General features: G+C 37.3%; 2 protein-coding genes across 3 annotated transcripts; both read right to left on the bottom strand.

Annotated features, from left to right (window-relative positions):
- Positions 1-1,452: 1,452 nt before the first annotated feature.
- On the bottom strand, positions 1,453-3,700 carry LOC147863536 (subtilisin-like protease). Of its 2 annotated transcripts, none has more exons than XM_087320142.1 (3): positions 2,374-3,700; positions 2,078-2,159; positions 1,453-2,002 (listed from the first exon to the last, which is right to left on the bottom strand). In XM_087320142.1, the coding sequence occupies exons 1-2, from the start codon at positions 2,530-2,532 to the stop codon at positions 2,079-2,081; spliced, it is 240 nt and encodes a 79-aa protein (XP_087176268.1). In that variant the 5' UTR covers positions 2,533-3,700; the 3' UTR covers positions 1,453-2,002; position 2,078. The 2 variants fall into 2 exon arrangements, with proteins under 2 accessions (XP_087176268.1, XP_087176267.1); XM_087320141.1 differs by having other exon boundaries at positions 2,085-2,159; positions 2,374-3,677.
- A 4,003-nt stretch (positions 3,701-7,703) lies between these two features.
- Positions 7,704-15,291, bottom strand: OTLD1 (OTU-like cysteine protease family protein). The gene is made up of 9 exons (XM_087319506.1): positions 15,124-15,291; positions 13,483-14,436; positions 13,227-13,391; positions 11,488-11,565; positions 11,174-11,252; positions 10,928-11,073; positions 8,777-8,842; positions 8,534-8,681; positions 7,704-8,281 (listed from the first exon to the last, which is right to left on the bottom strand). Exons 2-9 carry the CDS (start codon positions 14,284-14,286, stop codon positions 8,001-8,003), a joined length of 1,767 nt encoding a protein of 588 aa, XP_087175632.1. The 5' UTR covers positions 14,287-14,436; positions 15,124-15,291; the 3' UTR covers positions 7,704-8,000.
- Positions 15,292-17,561: the final 2,270 nt, after the last annotated feature.

Here is a 17,561-nt window from a genome sequence, read left to right as displayed (position 1 = left end):
AAGAATCTCTACAAGGTATTCCTGAGATGTAATCTCTGAGCGAGTACCAAATTGTATATAAAGGTTGAGGTTGCTACGTCAACTATCAGCAGGAAAACTGAACTCAAAAGTTGTAGATGTTGTTACTTGGACAAATTGTTCATGTCTAATGAGGAAGAAGGATGGTGTCATTACGCATCATGGCATCTAATGAATATTCACTTTAGTAAAATAAGGAAATACCCATCATATCAAGGGTATATAGAAACTAACCCTATTCCATTTGAAAATATCAACTCTCCCTTGGCTAAAAAGAAAATGTAGTTTAATGATAATTTTACCACGATTATTAATTGAATTCTCTCAGTATGCTTTTGCTTCATCGCACATGTTACACCCCTCCAGGAGAAAGGCATCTCACATCTCCCCAATGTCTTTTTTCACATTGGGGTGAGCGTGAGCTAGTACCAATGGTTGAGGCTCGAGCATCCACAAAGAAATATAGATAGCTACAATGGTTTCTTTTCAAAAAACATACAGGGGTTGTGTGGGTAGGAGTGACGTGTGATGCGTGAAACAAAATCCTCTCCTTCCAAGCGGAAGTAGTTTCTTAGAATTATTTATATTCTCTTTGTATGTGGTGCTACCATAGAGGGCCAAGAGTAGTTGCTTATTAGAATGGAGTTTTTCATCATTTTTCCATCTGTTCTATCATGTAATGGCAAATGCCATACATTATAGAGGCTGATAAATTCACTTCACTCACTCAACTGGCGTATCTTCAAAATTTCTACTGTGTGTTGTCATAGAGGGATGAGGGTAGATAATTCTCTAAATGAATATCTTCTATTTGTTTTAGTGTCGTCACATAAAGGCAAACCCCATACTGAAAGAGGTTGACTAGTTCCCGTACAATGGTTCTTCTTGAAGTGGCTTTGGATACATATGCACAAGGTGATTAAAATGCCAACATTAAAAAACTTGATGGTTAATTGGACATGAAACATATATATGCCATATTTGATTTTCAATGTGTCTACATGCTATATTTTCCAAAAACTTGTTTACTATTTGCCCAATGTTGCATCAAAGGAAAGAGCACATGGACAGCCCATCAACCGAAAAGTTTGAGAAATTTGGAGAATTATTAACAGTAAGGAGAGCACCTAAGATAAGCTGAGGAGATTGTCCGAAAGTTGGGCAAATCAAGCAAATATCTTCTGATAACAGCAATAATAGCAACTGGACGTAATGTTCCAACACTTTTCAAGTGTAGCATGATAATACATCACAACTAATCATCGACAATATCATATCATGAAGGAAGGAACATCATCTTTAACAATACACTCACAATACCATCGGTAACATGTTGTTAGTACCTTGGATCGAATAACAAGATCAATGTCTACAAATGACTATTATTATGAGCATGACCATGTTTTTCAAATTTTAAATGATATTTGCTTGTAAATAAGAAATTCAGACATAATGCATTCTAACAAAGAAATCACAGACTTCATGTACTACAAGTAAAGATTTCAGAAAGACTCTGAACTGGGTAACACACCCTGAGGACCACAAGTCAGCAACTTCTTTACCACATTGTTTAAAATATGGAGTTCACAAATGGATCTAATAATGAATCCAACTTCTCAAGCTTATTAAGTAAAGTTTCTCCATGCACTACCGTCGTAATAAACCGCAGAACTTTATGAGACATTGCATCAGACATCGTATACTAGTGGATCACTGTAGGTGAAACCAGATTCAAATTGGTGGTTTGCTGATATGGAATAGAATGTACAACTTCTAACAGAAAATTTCCCGATCTTGAGGATAATTCATTAGCATAAGTAGGAAAACAATCGTGCCTTCATAAGGGTGTATTCGTCCTTCATATAAGAACTTGGATCCAAGCTACCCTTTGAAGCACTGTATGTATACTGCAGTGAGATACTGAACATTCTGTTCATGAGGAAGGTGTATCTTCCTTTTTAATGCCCTTGATAAGGCCAGTTTCCTATTCACAAACATGAAAAAAAACGTGATTAATTTATTTAACAATAAAGAGTATTATCTTAAAGGATATGTTAACCTCACACCTGAGGATCTGATATGGGTTTCCTTTTCTCCACATAGCGATATTTGTCTGATTGTGCACTGAGGAGTGCCTTAGCCTGAAAGCATATTCAGTCAAATGATTAATTTCCAATGCAGAACAAGGATATGATGCGTTTTTTTGGTCATTTAAAAAATAATTAGGGGCATTCTTGAAAATACTGGAGAAATATTTGGGGCATTCTGGATGTTTTTCCTTATAAATCTTTTAGGTAACTCACTGGGAAGCATCAACACTTAGTAGATCTTCTTAGTTAAAGGGGTGGTTTTCACCTCACGTTCTTTCTGTGCATCACGTTCAGGCTTTACCCAGAGGAAGTAAGCAGCAGATCCAGCAACGATCCAAGCAGCCACATTACTCCGTCCCTTTAGACCACCCAACGCCGTGCCCAAAAATGACCTGATGTTGCCTATGGCTGTATTACGCACCATCCCTTCTCTTTTAAAAGCAGTCAAACAAATGTATATTAAGTTCTGAAAGCTACTCCATTATCCACTTATAATCGAAGAGAAGAAATGGGCATGACACTGTAACACAACTAACCCAGTGAGTACATATTAGTCGCAGCTACCAAAATAAAGCAGCTGCAACTAAGGATTATGGACTGTATGCTTCAACACTGTCAAGAGTTCTCTAAATACAATATGAGCTATGCCAACCAAAAATAAAAAATATACATTCCATTAGCACTACTAGGCAGAAATTTTTGAAATAATGAAATGACCCTGTATAACACCAAAAATTAACCGGATGAGATCACAAATGAGAAAAATATGATGTTGCTTGCACTATCAACATGGAAAGGATGATGTGGAAACATAGGGGATAGAAGAATACCGGAAATGATAAATTACATGAAACTGAGTGATACTCGGTTATATTGTATATTTCTTTGAGAATTTTATTAAGAATGTGAACATAGCATAGAAAGAATTGTAATTTCAGCACAAAACCAATGATTATGGTGGGTATCCATGCACTAGTAGAAGTGCTTAACAAGTACAATCAAGCAACATAATTATAACCATACACATGAACATAAACATAAGCACAAACGTTAACAATTAAGCTTTGACTCTAATATGTTGATGGGGGATCTAAGTCCACTAACTCCAGAGATAAAGAAGAAAAATAGCCAGCTGAGTATAGACACACTTAAGATGGAATGTCAGTTGAACGGTACAATGGACATGAAAGGCATCCAGGGAATAAGAACTGCTCTGTGGTAAACATCTATATCTCTAGGTGCATCAAACCACTAAAAGCACCTGCTCACCTACCAATCCATCCCGATCTTGGAGATTCTCAAATAGCAACAGATCATGGTATTCTTACATTTTGTGGAGTACAGAAGATGGATTCAACTGGGCGTGAGCCATGTCGATGGGGAAGTGGGGGCTGCCTGGGGATATCATATAGTACCTTAGCCTATTCATGCCACACTTGAAGTGACGTCAGTTGTGTGGTAGGTTGCCTCTCATTAAACATTTTCCATGCTCTTTTACTGTCTTGTCCTAGGAACAAGTTTTACACACGCGCTTTAAATTTACTCTCTTCTTCCTCACAAGAAGTTGAAAGACTTCTTTTGGTTGTTTGTGTGTATAGATCCTCTGAGTTACTTTGGCGCTCCAAGCATCTCTGAGTTGGAAGACTTCTTTTGGTTGAATAGGATGATGGAAATTAGCAAATTGCAATGTACAGTTCCCTAAGATCCCCTCTTTTGATTCGTCTCCACATACCATCCACGCCTACATCCATATACACAGCATAAACTCTATATTGGAGGTTCTTCTTGTACAATAGCACCACTGCTCCGACGCCTTTAGTGCTTACCAGTATTTGTGGTTAGGGATGACATAATGATTCCCATCTATACCCTTGTACATCAGGGAGTTCTAAAGCAATAGCTGTGTTCATCAACCCAACATCTGTTCTTCAAGAGCCATTTCAATTCCATATAGTCATGCATATGGTCTCATAGGCCATGCACTGTCATGCAACTCCACATAGCCCATTTGTCTTCCTTTTTGTGTCAAGCACTCATGGCATGTTTTTGTTAAGTGTAGGTTTTTGTCAGCTTGGTAAATACAATGATAAGCCTTTCCAAAGATACTTCAATACATTCACACTAGAGTGGAAAGCATATACTTGGCTGGTAGGGTACATCCAAAAACTAACTACATATGAATTTCAATACAACTTCCATGCCAATTTTGTGCAGATAGATTGACTGAAAGCTATAAAAAATCAGATGCAGGCAAGAAAACCTAGTATATACTTGTAAACATTCCCACAGTTCTTTAATAAATGCAAGGCGCTAGAAAAACCTCTTTGGAGGTGGTATACTCGTCAGCATTTTAAAAAATGATGTAAATCAGCCATGTTCTTCCCTCACAAAATGGGAGTCCTAGGAAAGCCTTTTCGTTTTTTATTCATTATGCAGATGGTAGAATAGTGAGTTACAATCATGGATGTTATTTTGGTTAGGTTGTTCCTTCCTTCAACATTCCCATTCTGGAAGCTCCCATATAATGATATATCCTCCTCTTGAAGCTACTGTGATCTTCCGTTCTTTTCTTCACGTTTGATCCAATTAACAACAATCAATTACAGGTAATTCAAAAAACGAGTATTTTAATCATAATTCACCTCATCTTCGTTAAACACAAGAAGAAATTGAAGCTAGAACATGTGGACGTCAGCCATCATGATCTTATGTCGTCCACATATGATTGACGATGGCATCTTAAAAACAAAGAATAGAAACTAGAGAGAAACATAACCTAAACAAATGGTGGTGTGAAGGACTGAGAAATAAGGAGCAGATCTATGCTCATGTAAATAGACATAATGAACTTGCCTGTCAATCGAACCCGCCTCTCTTCTGTCTCTCAGTCGGAGAACGCCATCACCGCTTCATAGTTTTAACACATTGAGAAGACGAACTTCTTCTTCTGTATGTATGTATGTATGTGTGTGTGTGTGTGTGTGTGTGTGTGTGTATTGTATGGATGTATCCACAGATATATGCACGTATGTGTGTGTCCACGTATGTATAAATGTGTGTTTCTACGTGGATATGTAAGTTTGTCCAACTAGATACATGCATACCCATAGACATACATACATACATACATACATACATACATACCTACATACATGCATGCATACTTGAGGTAGCTAGAGAATTATGCATGATTGGGTTAGTCAATGATATCGTATGAGTGGACGTAACTTTTTAGTCAATATGAACTATACATTGTAGGTTCAAGGTTGTATTGTGTATTTAGTTTGGAGTGTGACCAACAGTAGTAACCGGAGAATGTATATATAGTCGTGAAACTTGTGTTGACAACAACAATAGAAAGGCTAACATAACACCCTTCGATGCATTAAGTCCTCAACCACCCACCACGTGGACTATTGTAATGAGGCTTGTTGTCACTTTGTTCCCAACACCACTCCCCCTCAAGTGCTTTATTTCAACCATATGCATCAACCGGCCTCAAGCCTCATTCAAGAGGTTTTGCGAATCATTCCCTTTTTCCCGTAAACTCGAATTCTCACACCATCCATTTCTTCTTTCCTCACTTGCTAGAACTCTCCCGTAGAATCATTCACCGATTGACAAAACTCCCAACTCCCAACTTCTCATTTGCAAATAAGGTCAAGCATAAAGTGATATGCAATACTTGTCATGGAATATCATGTCCTCTATTATAGCAATTTAACTTTGGGTTGCACACTATCTAAGAGCTTTCTTAATCATATTACTTCACATCCTACATAGCTAGTTGCTTTGAGCTTGGCTTTTGCAAAGGGCAACAAGAGAATTTGCTAATATTAGGATATCAAGAAGATATCTTGGATTCTAGAGAGAACAATATCTAGAAGTCAACCTTTTGTTTTCAATTTAGTTGGTTGGTGAAACTTCATCCCAAATTTGTCTACAACATTCATGAACCTAGAACATGCATCATGCATCCTCACTTGCCAATGACTCTTTTGTGGATCTCGTGTTAACTTGGCACAATAGTCCCACAATATTGGTCAACTCTCCATGTTTCCCATAGTTCCATTCTTCATCTACTTTGAATTGACCTCCGTACTTTAAATGCTTAAAAAATGAATCACCTATGTCCCTTTGACACCCCTCCCGTCGAAAGCAAATGTGTAATAGACCCAACAAGATTCATAGACTTTGAATTGACCTCCGTACTTTAAATGCTTAAAAAATGAATCACCTATGTCCCTTTGACACCCCTCTAGTCGAAAGCAAATGTGCAATAGACCCAACAAGATTCATAGAGAGCTTCCATGTGAACCAAGCAATATTTACAAAAGTCGGATCATTACCTAAAACTCTCATTCAATTTTAACATTAAAGGCAACATATATTTCAACATCTCCTAAGATGTTTTTCATGAGAAATTTACCTATACATTCATACCATTCCCTTAGTGCCTACTTCAACACAAACATGGGACTTTACAACATCATGGCATTTCCTTACAAATTGGAAAAGCTTTTCATTGTTCGACAAATACATCCACCCTAGAGTTAGCATTAAAAAACGCGACCTTACGTCAATTTATTAGATTGCTTTATTCCAAGCCACAAACAACACCGTGACTGTTGGAATGGTTATGAGCAATGAATGTTGTGAACATCATCAAACTTTGGGAACAAATGCATGGATACACATTTATGACAATTGTTCTCCAAAATATCACCAATCATTTGTTCTTGAAGATGGTCTTTGCATGCGATGAGCACTTCCACCTGCTCCTAGACTATTATTTTCTATATGTAGTATATATTACACACTAAGGGGAAATGACAAACTTGAATAGCCTAGTATAAACACTTCAAGATTGAAAATATATATGGGAAACTTGGGTCTTGGAGAGATGTGTGTAATTTTTGGAGTGTTAGGGAAAGAACTCTTGTACATGGCATTGTACCTACTATTGTGAATATTGGTGAAGCCACCATCTTCAACATTGGGTATTGACTTTATAACATCTTCAATCTTTAGTGGTGTATATAATATGTAATTGTCCATCAATTGTTGTTCCTTATTGTGCACCTTAAGGGTGTTGAGTGATTATGTCAAACATTAGGTTGCCCTATGTACGGTCAAACATTATATACCTTATTCATTATCTTTTAGATTCACTTTCATTCTACATCTCACATTGATGTTGCAAGATTCTCTACACATTTGCCAAGATTTGTATTGAATCAACCTTAACATCGCATCTATCACTCACAATGATTGCATACATGGCATCCACATTGTGCTCTTTCCATGCTAGCACATTTTGCTATTCTTTGGGAGTAACAAGAACCATTAGCTTTTTTGAAATATTTTAGATAGCAAGCAAACATACACCTCTGAATATATTTATCTTACAATTTGATTTCATCCTTCACCTTCCAAACAATATTTCAAAATGATGTATACCTAGATATCAGAGAGGTCATTCAGAGTTTAGTAATTAATACAGCTGGTGGGGAATGGGAGAGAGAGAGAGAGAGAGAGAGAGAGAGAGAGAGAGAGAGAGAGAGAGAGGAAGAAGAAGGTCACCATCTTGCATGATTAAGTAAAGCTATTTAGCATTTTATACAAATTGGAGTATAACAGCTTTTCTCTGACAACAAGCATCATCCAGTTGATGAAGAACATGATCCTTTATACAAATGCAGCAATGGCTATCTTCTGTTTAGCTTTATCTGAATAAATATGACCATACCAACTACATATAAAGTAGCTTTACAATTACTAGAATCTAGTAGGTATTAAAAGTGTATTCTCAATCTTCGATTGTCCTAAACAATTGATCTCCCTGTGCATATATATATATATATATTATCGACGCCTCCTGTTAGAAGCCTACTATCTTTCTGCTGCCTTACCTTTCATTCTATAATTTGAATCATCAAACATACCACCTGCCTCTACTTCAAGAAGATAGCAAAGCATGTTATTGATGTCATCACCAAATACATTGTAAGCTTCCATTACTCGGAAATAGCTAAATCCCATTGATAACATCATTCTCATGTTCGGGGTAATGGTCTCAAGGGCATTCGAACCAAGACTTGTTGCTGATGCCATCTGTCGAGTTGATTTTCCCTGATTATCATGAGTCTCGCCTCGGCTACTAGATGACCCAGCTGAAAAGGGAAGAGGGACCTATTAGAAACCAATAAATCTAAAAATACGAAGTGATTGAGATCATAATTTATAGGGACATTGTTGGTAGGTTGTTTTCAATCAGTATTTGAAGACTACTCATAGTTCAAGCACAACCAAACAAACTGATGGGTGAACTAAATGAGTTAACACAAACTCCAAACCAAATTAACAGCTGAAGTCTCATAAAAACAAGAAGAAAAAAAGATCAAATTGAAATAAAATATTACAACCTGCTGATGTCGATGATTCTTCACATCCTAACTGGTATCCGTACTCCTCTGCAAGAAATTCAGCTCTTGATGTTTCAATGACCATCCTTTCCATCTCTTGCTCCGTCAACTCCATGTCCGAATATAGTCGCCCCTCAGCCACAAGTGCCTGTATCAAATGATTCCTACGATGAGTTCAATATAACACCAACCTAACTTTGCTAGACATGTTACCTATTTAGTTAGGTACATATGAATAAAGACCTTATCAATTTGTAAATCCTGTTGTGCTTTAATAGCAGCCTTCACTTTATCCCTATCAACATTTGCCTGCAAAAAAAGGCCTTACGATTGAGTATTCAGTTCTCAAGTTGTACAACAAGAAGGAATATATAAGGCAAGAGGATCTCTGTGTTCAGCCTAAAATCGAACTTATTTGTCGGAGACACATCATGTGCTCTACTCTCATTAGCTAGCTACCAAGCAAACAGCAAGAAAATGACAGTGACTGAAAATTTATACATGAGCGCTACCAATACAGGAGTACATCCAGAAGTTAGCCTCACAACCATAGAAAAAAAACCTGACAATAAAGGAATGGAACTAGTTGAAGGCTTTGGTTTTATTTTGGAAAAGGGCACAACAGATCTCATAATCAGTCATATCCAATTATACAAAAGAGCGCTTAAAAGGCTATTCTTGGCCATCCTTAGTTCCTTAGCATACATTCTTTCAAGAATAAGACATTGACATTTGGATGAAGCAGACAAAGCCAAAAACGGTGGCTTTATCCAATGCCCATCATATACTTTCAGAGTGCATGAAATTCTCCATTGACTAAGATCTCTGGAGGTTTCTCATTTACAAACACTATACTTGAGCACCTCGGGAAATCCATGCCAACACACTTTGCATTCACATGAATGATGAAAGCAGGAAACCATCCTATCAGCTAGCACTCTGATTGTAACAATGGATCTCTGCTTGCATGCCTCAAACCTCAATTATAGGCAATGCCTAAACCACATGTGAATACATATTTGACTACTGTTAACATTCTCTGAAGATTTGCATCAACATCCTCTTATGAAGAAATGCATAAATGCACCTACGTAACAAATGCTATTGAGCATGCAGCAAGAAATTTTTAGAAGAGGTTGGGTTTCAAAAACCATTTGATCTGCAATTCATAAAACCTCTAAAAGATCAGAGTAGCCAGAGGTTATAAATTATCTGTTCATTCGGGAGTGAATATCTACACTGTGTATACCATACATACTAGGAACATGAACACGCAACTATGCAGAATCCAAATGTACAATGCATCAGAGAAAAGTATTCCATTTTTTACCGACACCCTGAACAATGATGGCAAAGACTGTCTCACATGCCTTTGGGCAATGCTTCCTCGGGCTTCAGAAAGAAAGGAATGGACCCTTACTTTAACACGAGGCATTCCCACAGACTCGCACCTCCACCAATAATGTGTCAGGGATTCACCACTATTGGTGAATCCCTCACACATGGACGGAGGAACATCATGAGAGACCACAAGGGCCAGGGTACAATGCACATTAGCCATATCACTACCAGGTTATAGACCATTGAATTTCTCACTGTACTTATCATAGCGCTGTTTCAATACACCAAGGTTAGACATCATGTTCTGTTTTCCCACCAATCAAGCTCTACAGAGTAGATTAGCACTTCATGCTTCATGTTTATAAAACTATTTCGAGAATAATTACCAAGTGTAAAGCTGACCAGTTTCCTAAAGATCAATCTTTGCCCTGAAGGCTGACTTCAGCCTCTTGTGATTGTTAATGTCTGGTGGACATTAAACTACACTTACAGGGTTCATCCAGAGAGACTTTAAAAATTCATATGTTAATTATTTCTTCACTGTTCCTATCTTCACTTAACCTCTCTTGCTTAACATTCTATAGAAAGTGAGACTCTAAATCTCATAGTTTTCACCTCACACAAGCCAAGAATATGGTAGAGCCAAGAAAACATTCAGAGCACCATAAAAAAATCTTTACAAGGAGTACCCAAGCTGTCTCTTTCATTTTAATGGAGGAACTGCCCCACCTAAATAGCAATGGAATATTTATTAGCCAAAGAGGATGTTTTAAGGAAATGTTCCTACACTTTCAATCCCACAATGCACCTCCGAGACCTATTTTGACACCAATTCAAGACCCAGCCAATGTCTATACTGACAAAATGTAACATACGTTGCAACTTCTCTTAATGGGGGTAAACAATTTTGGACACCATGAAACACAAGGGTTCTTCTTCTCATAGGTACACCCCCCTTAAATAGCTTGAATTAACAAGAGGACAAACACATTTAATCAAATGAATGGTGTAATTACAATAAATCATGTACAAACATTGACTGTTGAGGCTCACCCCATGAAGGCTTCCAAAGCCAAGCCCTGCCCCAACTGTAGGTCTGAGGGGATCAAAAAGGGAGTTGTAATGATTTCCACGGTGATAGCTGAGCCGAATAGGTGGCATGTCGGTCTCATAATTTCTTTGAAAAATATTTTTGGGTTCTGCTTTACCATGCAATACAGACAGCAAAAATTGTAAATTGCATGAAGAAACTTGCAAACGAATTTCAGAGAATTGTAGCTGTCGCAGTTATCTAATTACCTGTGCCATATGAAAAAATATGAATGGGTCGATTATACATCTCTGCCATTGCTTGAATTTCCAAGTTATTGCCAAATATCTGAATCACAAAACTTGTAATGTTAGTTGAGAATCCTGTGTGCAACAGAACATATTAATACAAATGCAAGTGTATCCAATAAAACCAAGAAGAAATTCATGTCCCACATAGAAGAACCTGCTAATCCTATTCCTAAGAAATAAAAATCCTTAATCCACATTGTAAACAGTTCACAACAGTAACATGCGCAGACAAACTTTATTCCCTCAAGAGAAAAACGCTTCCTTTTGCATACCTTATCCCTTCGCTTCCTTTTGCAATACGTTGAGAAGCTCTCTGTGACAAATTGTGAGAAATGATCTCTTTCTTTTTCCTATGAAGAGAAAAATAACAATCGTTTTACATTATGAGCCTTCTACATTTGTAAACAGCAAAAGTCAGGTCCAGGTCTAAAACTATTCTCTGTAAATATAGCAGTTTGCTTCAAATTGAAATAACTATTCATTTATGAATGTTACTATGTATGGTATATCACTTAAACATAACTACACTCACACAAGCAATATTGATTGAGGTCTCTAAAGAAATAAAACATTTATTATTTTATACAATTGTATTAATGATTTTTGTACAGGAATGGGATCGTTTTTTTAATTGCTCAAAAGTGTGTTTGAACAGAATGCAGAGGGGGAGATATTATTCTTTAAGTATAACAGTAAACTGACTGCTTAATTCTTTTATCCTTTATGCCAAAACAAAGCATGACAGCAACAGGTAAGGCTGCTTTCCCACTTAGTTGCTAAAGTGAATGCACAAGCTAAGCAAATATATTAATCAGTCTGTTATATAGCAATATCACTTACAACACATACAAGTTGACATATGCTCAGCTCTACAAGATGATTTCCTCTACAACTCTACCATGTAGAGATTACTCTAGATAAAAAAATAAGACACTTACACTATATAAATGTTTCTCCAAATAAAAAATGGCACATTCAGCACCATGTACATGTTTCCAGGTAAGACATTAGTGCCCAAAGAAAATATCACCATCAACCATTAACATATGAATGTTTATCTTTATTGCACACTGCACGCGTTTTGTAGGAAATTATCTAATGTTGCACACATTTTTCTCAGGCACCTTGCACACACAAATGCACAGCAGTAGCAGCTATCTCTAGACTGCATAAGAAGCCACAAGGCTTTTCGTACTTTTCAGACGAAAGAAATTAAGATCTAACTCACCGTCATTCCACAACTTTAAACATTGCAAAAAAACTGCTGAAAATGTGATTGTATACCGACAAACCTACCCTGAATAAGACCTTTTGACATATCATGGGCAGAAAAATGACACAACACACAACTTCCATTTCCCAGGGGAGACTGTGAGATGGAAAATGTACCCTACAAATCATATACAAAAGTAACGCTGTCGAATTCTTGTGGCAGTTTATGTCACAATTTTGGACACCATCAATATAACCACAGCATCATTTTCCATAGTTTCAAATCAATGTAATTTACTGCACAGTAGTCTGTAACTTCCCATTTTGTGAGTACAAACATTTCATGCTTCTTATGCAATTATGCAAAATGCTTACATTCCCCACATTTTTTTAATCAAAACCATTGCCTATGATTTTTTGGCAGCTTTTACTATTTCTATTATCAATGCACATACAAAAAACGCAATAGATACTCAAGATTTTACATTAACTTTGATGACATTGCAATCATAACACTTCACACATGTAAGACATGTACATTGTAAACACACACTGCAGACAGACACGAATATTCAATTGAAGAGTCTCACCGTAAATTACGTCCAGTTGTGATAATAAAAGAAAAAGTCCAAATGTATTGTCCCTCTATTGATCCAAACAGAAATATGCACTGCTATTTTATGTTCAATAGTCTCACTAGGAAACTCTTTTGTCTCAAATTGGTAAGTTGTGAAAATAACAAATGATTTTATTGATAAGAGATCAATCTAAGGTTTCACTTGAAAATTGAGACACATACCATATAGTCAATGCACATTTGCCGAGTCTCACCATGCATTTCAGCATCACCATAGACCTGATCAGAAACCGCACGGAAAAGACAGTTTCCATCTTCTGCCATCCTGCGAACTTCCAAACCCTTTGCTCGTCTTATCTCAATTTCAAACTGGCGTTCACGATCATCCTGCAGATACCAACCAGTTTATTGAACTATGTATAAAAAGGTATTAAGAAAGCTCAATAAAATTAGCCTGACATTATGATGAATGATTTACATTATCTTCAAAGGATCTTGATGATGGCAATGCCCACGGATTTTGTTCATCTGCACTGTTGTATCCATCTGTCTCCATGTATGACCTTGGGGATGAAGATCGAGAATTCTGTGGAGGACTTTTGGAAGACTTGATGCTTCTCCAGTTCTTTCGAGATGCCCCGATTGGTGTTCTGACTCCAGGGATTAAAGAACTACCTAAGACAGTTCTTCTAGAGGTGGCTGGCATCAAGCCAGATGGAGTTAATGAAGATGAGCAAGGTGTTGTATCGGCCAATTTGGAAGATGATGATGAAGATGAAGCTATCTCATCCGCATTCGTTTGAAATGGTGAAGAGGGTAGATTTGATTTGTTTTGTATTCCACTCACCTCATCCATAGTTTCTTGAGAATTCCCTCCACTCTTCCCATCAGAAAGAAGCTTTTGAGCTCCTACATCCTCCGACAGCACAATAATCTTCTCTTGATCAGAAACAATGGCTTTTACAGCTTGTGGTTTCCTGCTAGTTTCTGAATCACCCTCTACTAACGGTGCAATAGCTTCTTTTCCTTTACCATTATCATCTTCAGGGAATAAGAGCCCTTTAGCCTTCCCATGAGGGTCAACACTAGAACTTGCTGAATCATTACAAGCTGCGGAATCGAGCTCTCTAGATTCATTTTTGGCATCCTCCTCCGCATTGGAAGAGGTGGAGACTGTACCAGAAGAAGGCTGATTTGGAGTAATTGACAAAGCTGATGAGGCTGACCTAGACTGAGTAGAACCTGATGAACCTTGGCCTCTTTGAACCACCACACGAGTCATGTTGATATATGCAATGCGTGGATGTGTATGTATAAAGACAGGTGGCCTTTAATTCTCAAACTGAATCAGTGTGTGGCAGAGCAGAAGCTTCAGATTCGGAGTTACAAAACTTCCATAAAATGGCAACACTATCGATTATTTACCTTTCTCCTACAATTCAGTAAAATAAACATAGCCCTTATTATCAGAGTCTTGGAATCATAATTATCATAATTCTTCACTCTGGGAAGAAGGACAGCCCTTTTTAATCCACATAATTATCTTCAACCTAATCATTCTGAGAAAGAAACACAGCCCTGTTTAAATTTAGCCAAATCTTGTGTGAAGAAAAATATGCCCTTTTCAAGCCATTTACTCATCATTAACGTAAACATTTTGTGAAAGGCAAAACAGCTGCTTTAAGCCATATAATCGTCCTATCCCACATCCCTGAAAGAGAAACACAACCTTTCTTACGCAATGTTGTGAAAGAAATACAACCCTTTTAAATTATTGAAATCATCTTACACATCCCATTCTCTGAGAGAGAAAAAAACTGACCTTTTTCAAGCCATCCATGGCTTAACAATTCTATGAAAGGGAATCAACCAATTCATAAGTTCTGTAATCATCTATATAATCTGCTTTAGAACAGAGATGGAACACAGGAAAAAAAAAAGGCTCTCTCTCTCCAGTGACCTTCTTCATTAACCCTAATCTAAGGCCTGAAAGGTCTTTTATCTTAAAAACAAAAACGCGGAATGACAGAAGATGAAGAATAGAAACCCTAATAATAATTGGGAAGCATTTCAAACCATCAGTAATTGATGCACGCAGGAGATGAAGTTAGAAATACACCTTTCAAATGTGGGAACAGATTATGGCGTCGCGAGGATGGTGGCAATGAAAACAATAACCTTCTGGATCCCTTGATTGAAAGAAGGTGGGAGGGGAGAGAAGATGCCTGAAGCGCTCTAGGCACGCGTGCGAATGACTTCTGCTTTCCTTGCCCTTGTCCGTCACGCTTCCACGGCATACATCAGATGGAATGGGCACGGATTGATTTCATGGTCTGTGCAGAAGAAGAAGAAGGAGAAGGAGAAGGAATGGAGATGAACCAAGCAAGTCTGCTTTTGATTTGTATGTGTTCATCTGTTATTTCCTGGCATTGCCATCATCATTATCATCCACCATCATTCTTTATGTACATAACATAACATATGTGTAATGCAAATTCACATACATACCATATACACACACACATAAAAAAATACATGAAATACATACATATGTATACTGTATACATTCTTTATGCATCTGTATGTATGTGTGTGTATACGCACATTCATACATACATATACATTTCTATTACATAATACATTTATATATATACATGTGTACAGAAATACATACATCAACATGTTGCTTTAGATCAAAATCCCTCCCCCATTCCCTTTCTCTTCCTTTTTTAATTAATTTACACGTGTCCTTTCTTATCTCACACAAAGCATCTTCCTTTCTTTCCCAATACCCCTCTTTTTTTCATTTTTGGGCGGATGCCATCGAATGCTCTCAATCACTTTGATTCGGATGAGCCCGCACGGACAAACTGGTATCGCTAACCCAAACAAACGTTCAATCGATTTTCTACCTACGTCAATCATGTGCCTATCTTGGTGGGGTTTCTTTCAAACACACACCATGTAGACACTAGGTGGGAGCCATCAATCATTTTAAGCACCCAATCGGCACATTGTTAAGACCCAACAACAATCCATCCCCACATATAATAAATCATTGTAGGATGGGACTCGTCATACATGATGGGCCAACATTTTGTGCAACAAGTTACCAATCACCCACCAACAAACCTATCGCATCAGCCATGACACGCGACAATTCTCACCCCTAAGAGAGTGTCATTCCACCCTTCTATGGTATGCTTTCTAATGGTGCATAACATAACCAACATTCATTGGATTTGTAAATAATGATATGATTTTCAATTAATCTTCATGCATGGATGTGCACAAACTCTCCCTTCCACATCTACTATATTGAAATTTGAGAGATGTATGTATTGTAACTTCTATGGGCAAATAGTTTTTAGCATGGCGCCGAGAATGAATGAAATTTGCATCTATTGTATCATAGTTATGACATTTTTCTAAAAAGAAACTCCAAAATATCCCTTGGAAAACCTCTTTCCATTTGGTCGACAAAGAGTGATAGTGGAATATTCCAAAAGCTTAAAAGACCAAGATGTGAGTTATAAATTTTCCTAATGGGAAGTACTTTTAAGGGGGCTCAATGGGGGAATGAGTTTCTTAATCATCTCTATCAACCTCATTAGAATTAAAATTTTAAGCATGCAAAATAAAATTTCGAAGACATACTTGTTTTTATGTTACAAATATACTTCATGCATTGTGCCTAGCATGGTAAATTAGGACTATATAGTATAGGCAATGGTTTAATGTACAAAACAAGGGAAGGAGTATGGAGCCTACACATTTAAGGGTGCACCTCGTCTCATCTTTCAAGGAGCAAATTGCGCATACGTTGAAAACTAGAGAAATGTTTGCAAATCGTCCCCATACTCATAGAACATAGAAACAAATGAGATATGTTCCATCTTGTGTTTCACATCTAGGTGAAATGAATAGCCATAAAGAAACATATTTACTCACTAACAATTGGCAAGGATTCCCAGTTAAAGCAATATCTATAACACATGTCAATGCCAAAGGATTTTCATCATATTAGTTCACTCTATGTTCCTCTTTGGTTGGTTTCCAAAGTGGAGTACATCACATTTGCTATACAATGCAACAATAGATCCTAACTCAGGCTTTTCTCTGGCACCAATGAATTGGATCCACATACTATCAACTAGAACAAAATCACGATCCATCACATTTCCTACATGATGCATCAATATTACCAAACTCAGGTCTTTTCTGCAGCAACAATGTACCATATATTGGAAGCCCCGCACCATTGTACAATAAAACTGATCCACAGATTATTAGCAGGTCAAATATACTCACAAGAGACATGCCTAGAGAACATCAATCTTTGTCCACATCAAACTTAGATCACCGTCTCTTCAACAAGACAATATGTGGTGTTGGGAAATAGGTGAAGATACTGATAAAACTGTGTACATATTTTACCATAAACAAAATCAAAATGTAATCCAATGCACTGAAATGTTCATCCCAAATGAGTTACAGAACTCTCCAAATCACACTTCACTACAGTGCTCCGAAATAGATGGACATTCAAGTTTGCTA

The sequence above is a fragment of the Azolla caroliniana genome, unplaced genomic scaffold, assembly GCF_043228905.1.
Source record: "Azolla caroliniana isolate FFs.n. ecotype wild unplaced genomic scaffold, voAzoCaro1.0.p SCAF_5, whole genome shotgun sequence".
NCBI classification, from domain to species: Eukaryota; Viridiplantae; Streptophyta; class Polypodiopsida; order Salviniales; family Salviniaceae; genus Azolla; species Azolla caroliniana.
Note: the sequence above shows the minus strand (reverse complement) of the source record. Positions and strands in the feature narration are given on the sequence as shown.

What these genes read in the sequence shown, in the direction of transcription:
- LOC147863536 (XM_087320141.1), bottom strand. Translation starts at nt 2,532, where the DNA reads ATGGTGCGTAATACAGCCATAGGCAACATCAGGTCATTTTTGGGCACG. An exon ending in ATGCACAGAAAGAACGTGAG is followed by an intron (nt 2,160 to 2,373) that starts GTGAAAACCACC and finishes ATATGCTTTCAG; the next exon opens with GCTAAGGCACTCCTCAGTGC. An exon ending in AACCCATATCAGATCCTCAG is followed by an intron (nt 2,003 to 2,084) that starts GTGTGAGGTTAA and finishes GTTTGTGAATAG; the next exon opens with GAAACTGGCCTTATCAAGGG.
- OTLD1 (XM_087319506.1), bottom strand. Translation starts at nt 14,286, where the DNA reads ATGACTCGTGTGGTGGTTCAAAGAGGCCAAGGTTCATCAGGTTCTACT. An exon ending in CAAGATCCTTTGAAGATAAT is followed by an intron (nt 13,392 to 13,482) that starts GTAAATCATTCA and finishes TGGTATCTGCAG; the next exon opens with GATGATCGTGAACGCCAGTT. An exon ending in AAAGGAAGCGAAGGGATAAG is followed by an intron (nt 11,253 to 11,487) that starts GTATGCAAAAGG and finishes TTTGTGATTCAG; the next exon opens with ATATTTGGCAATAACTTGGA.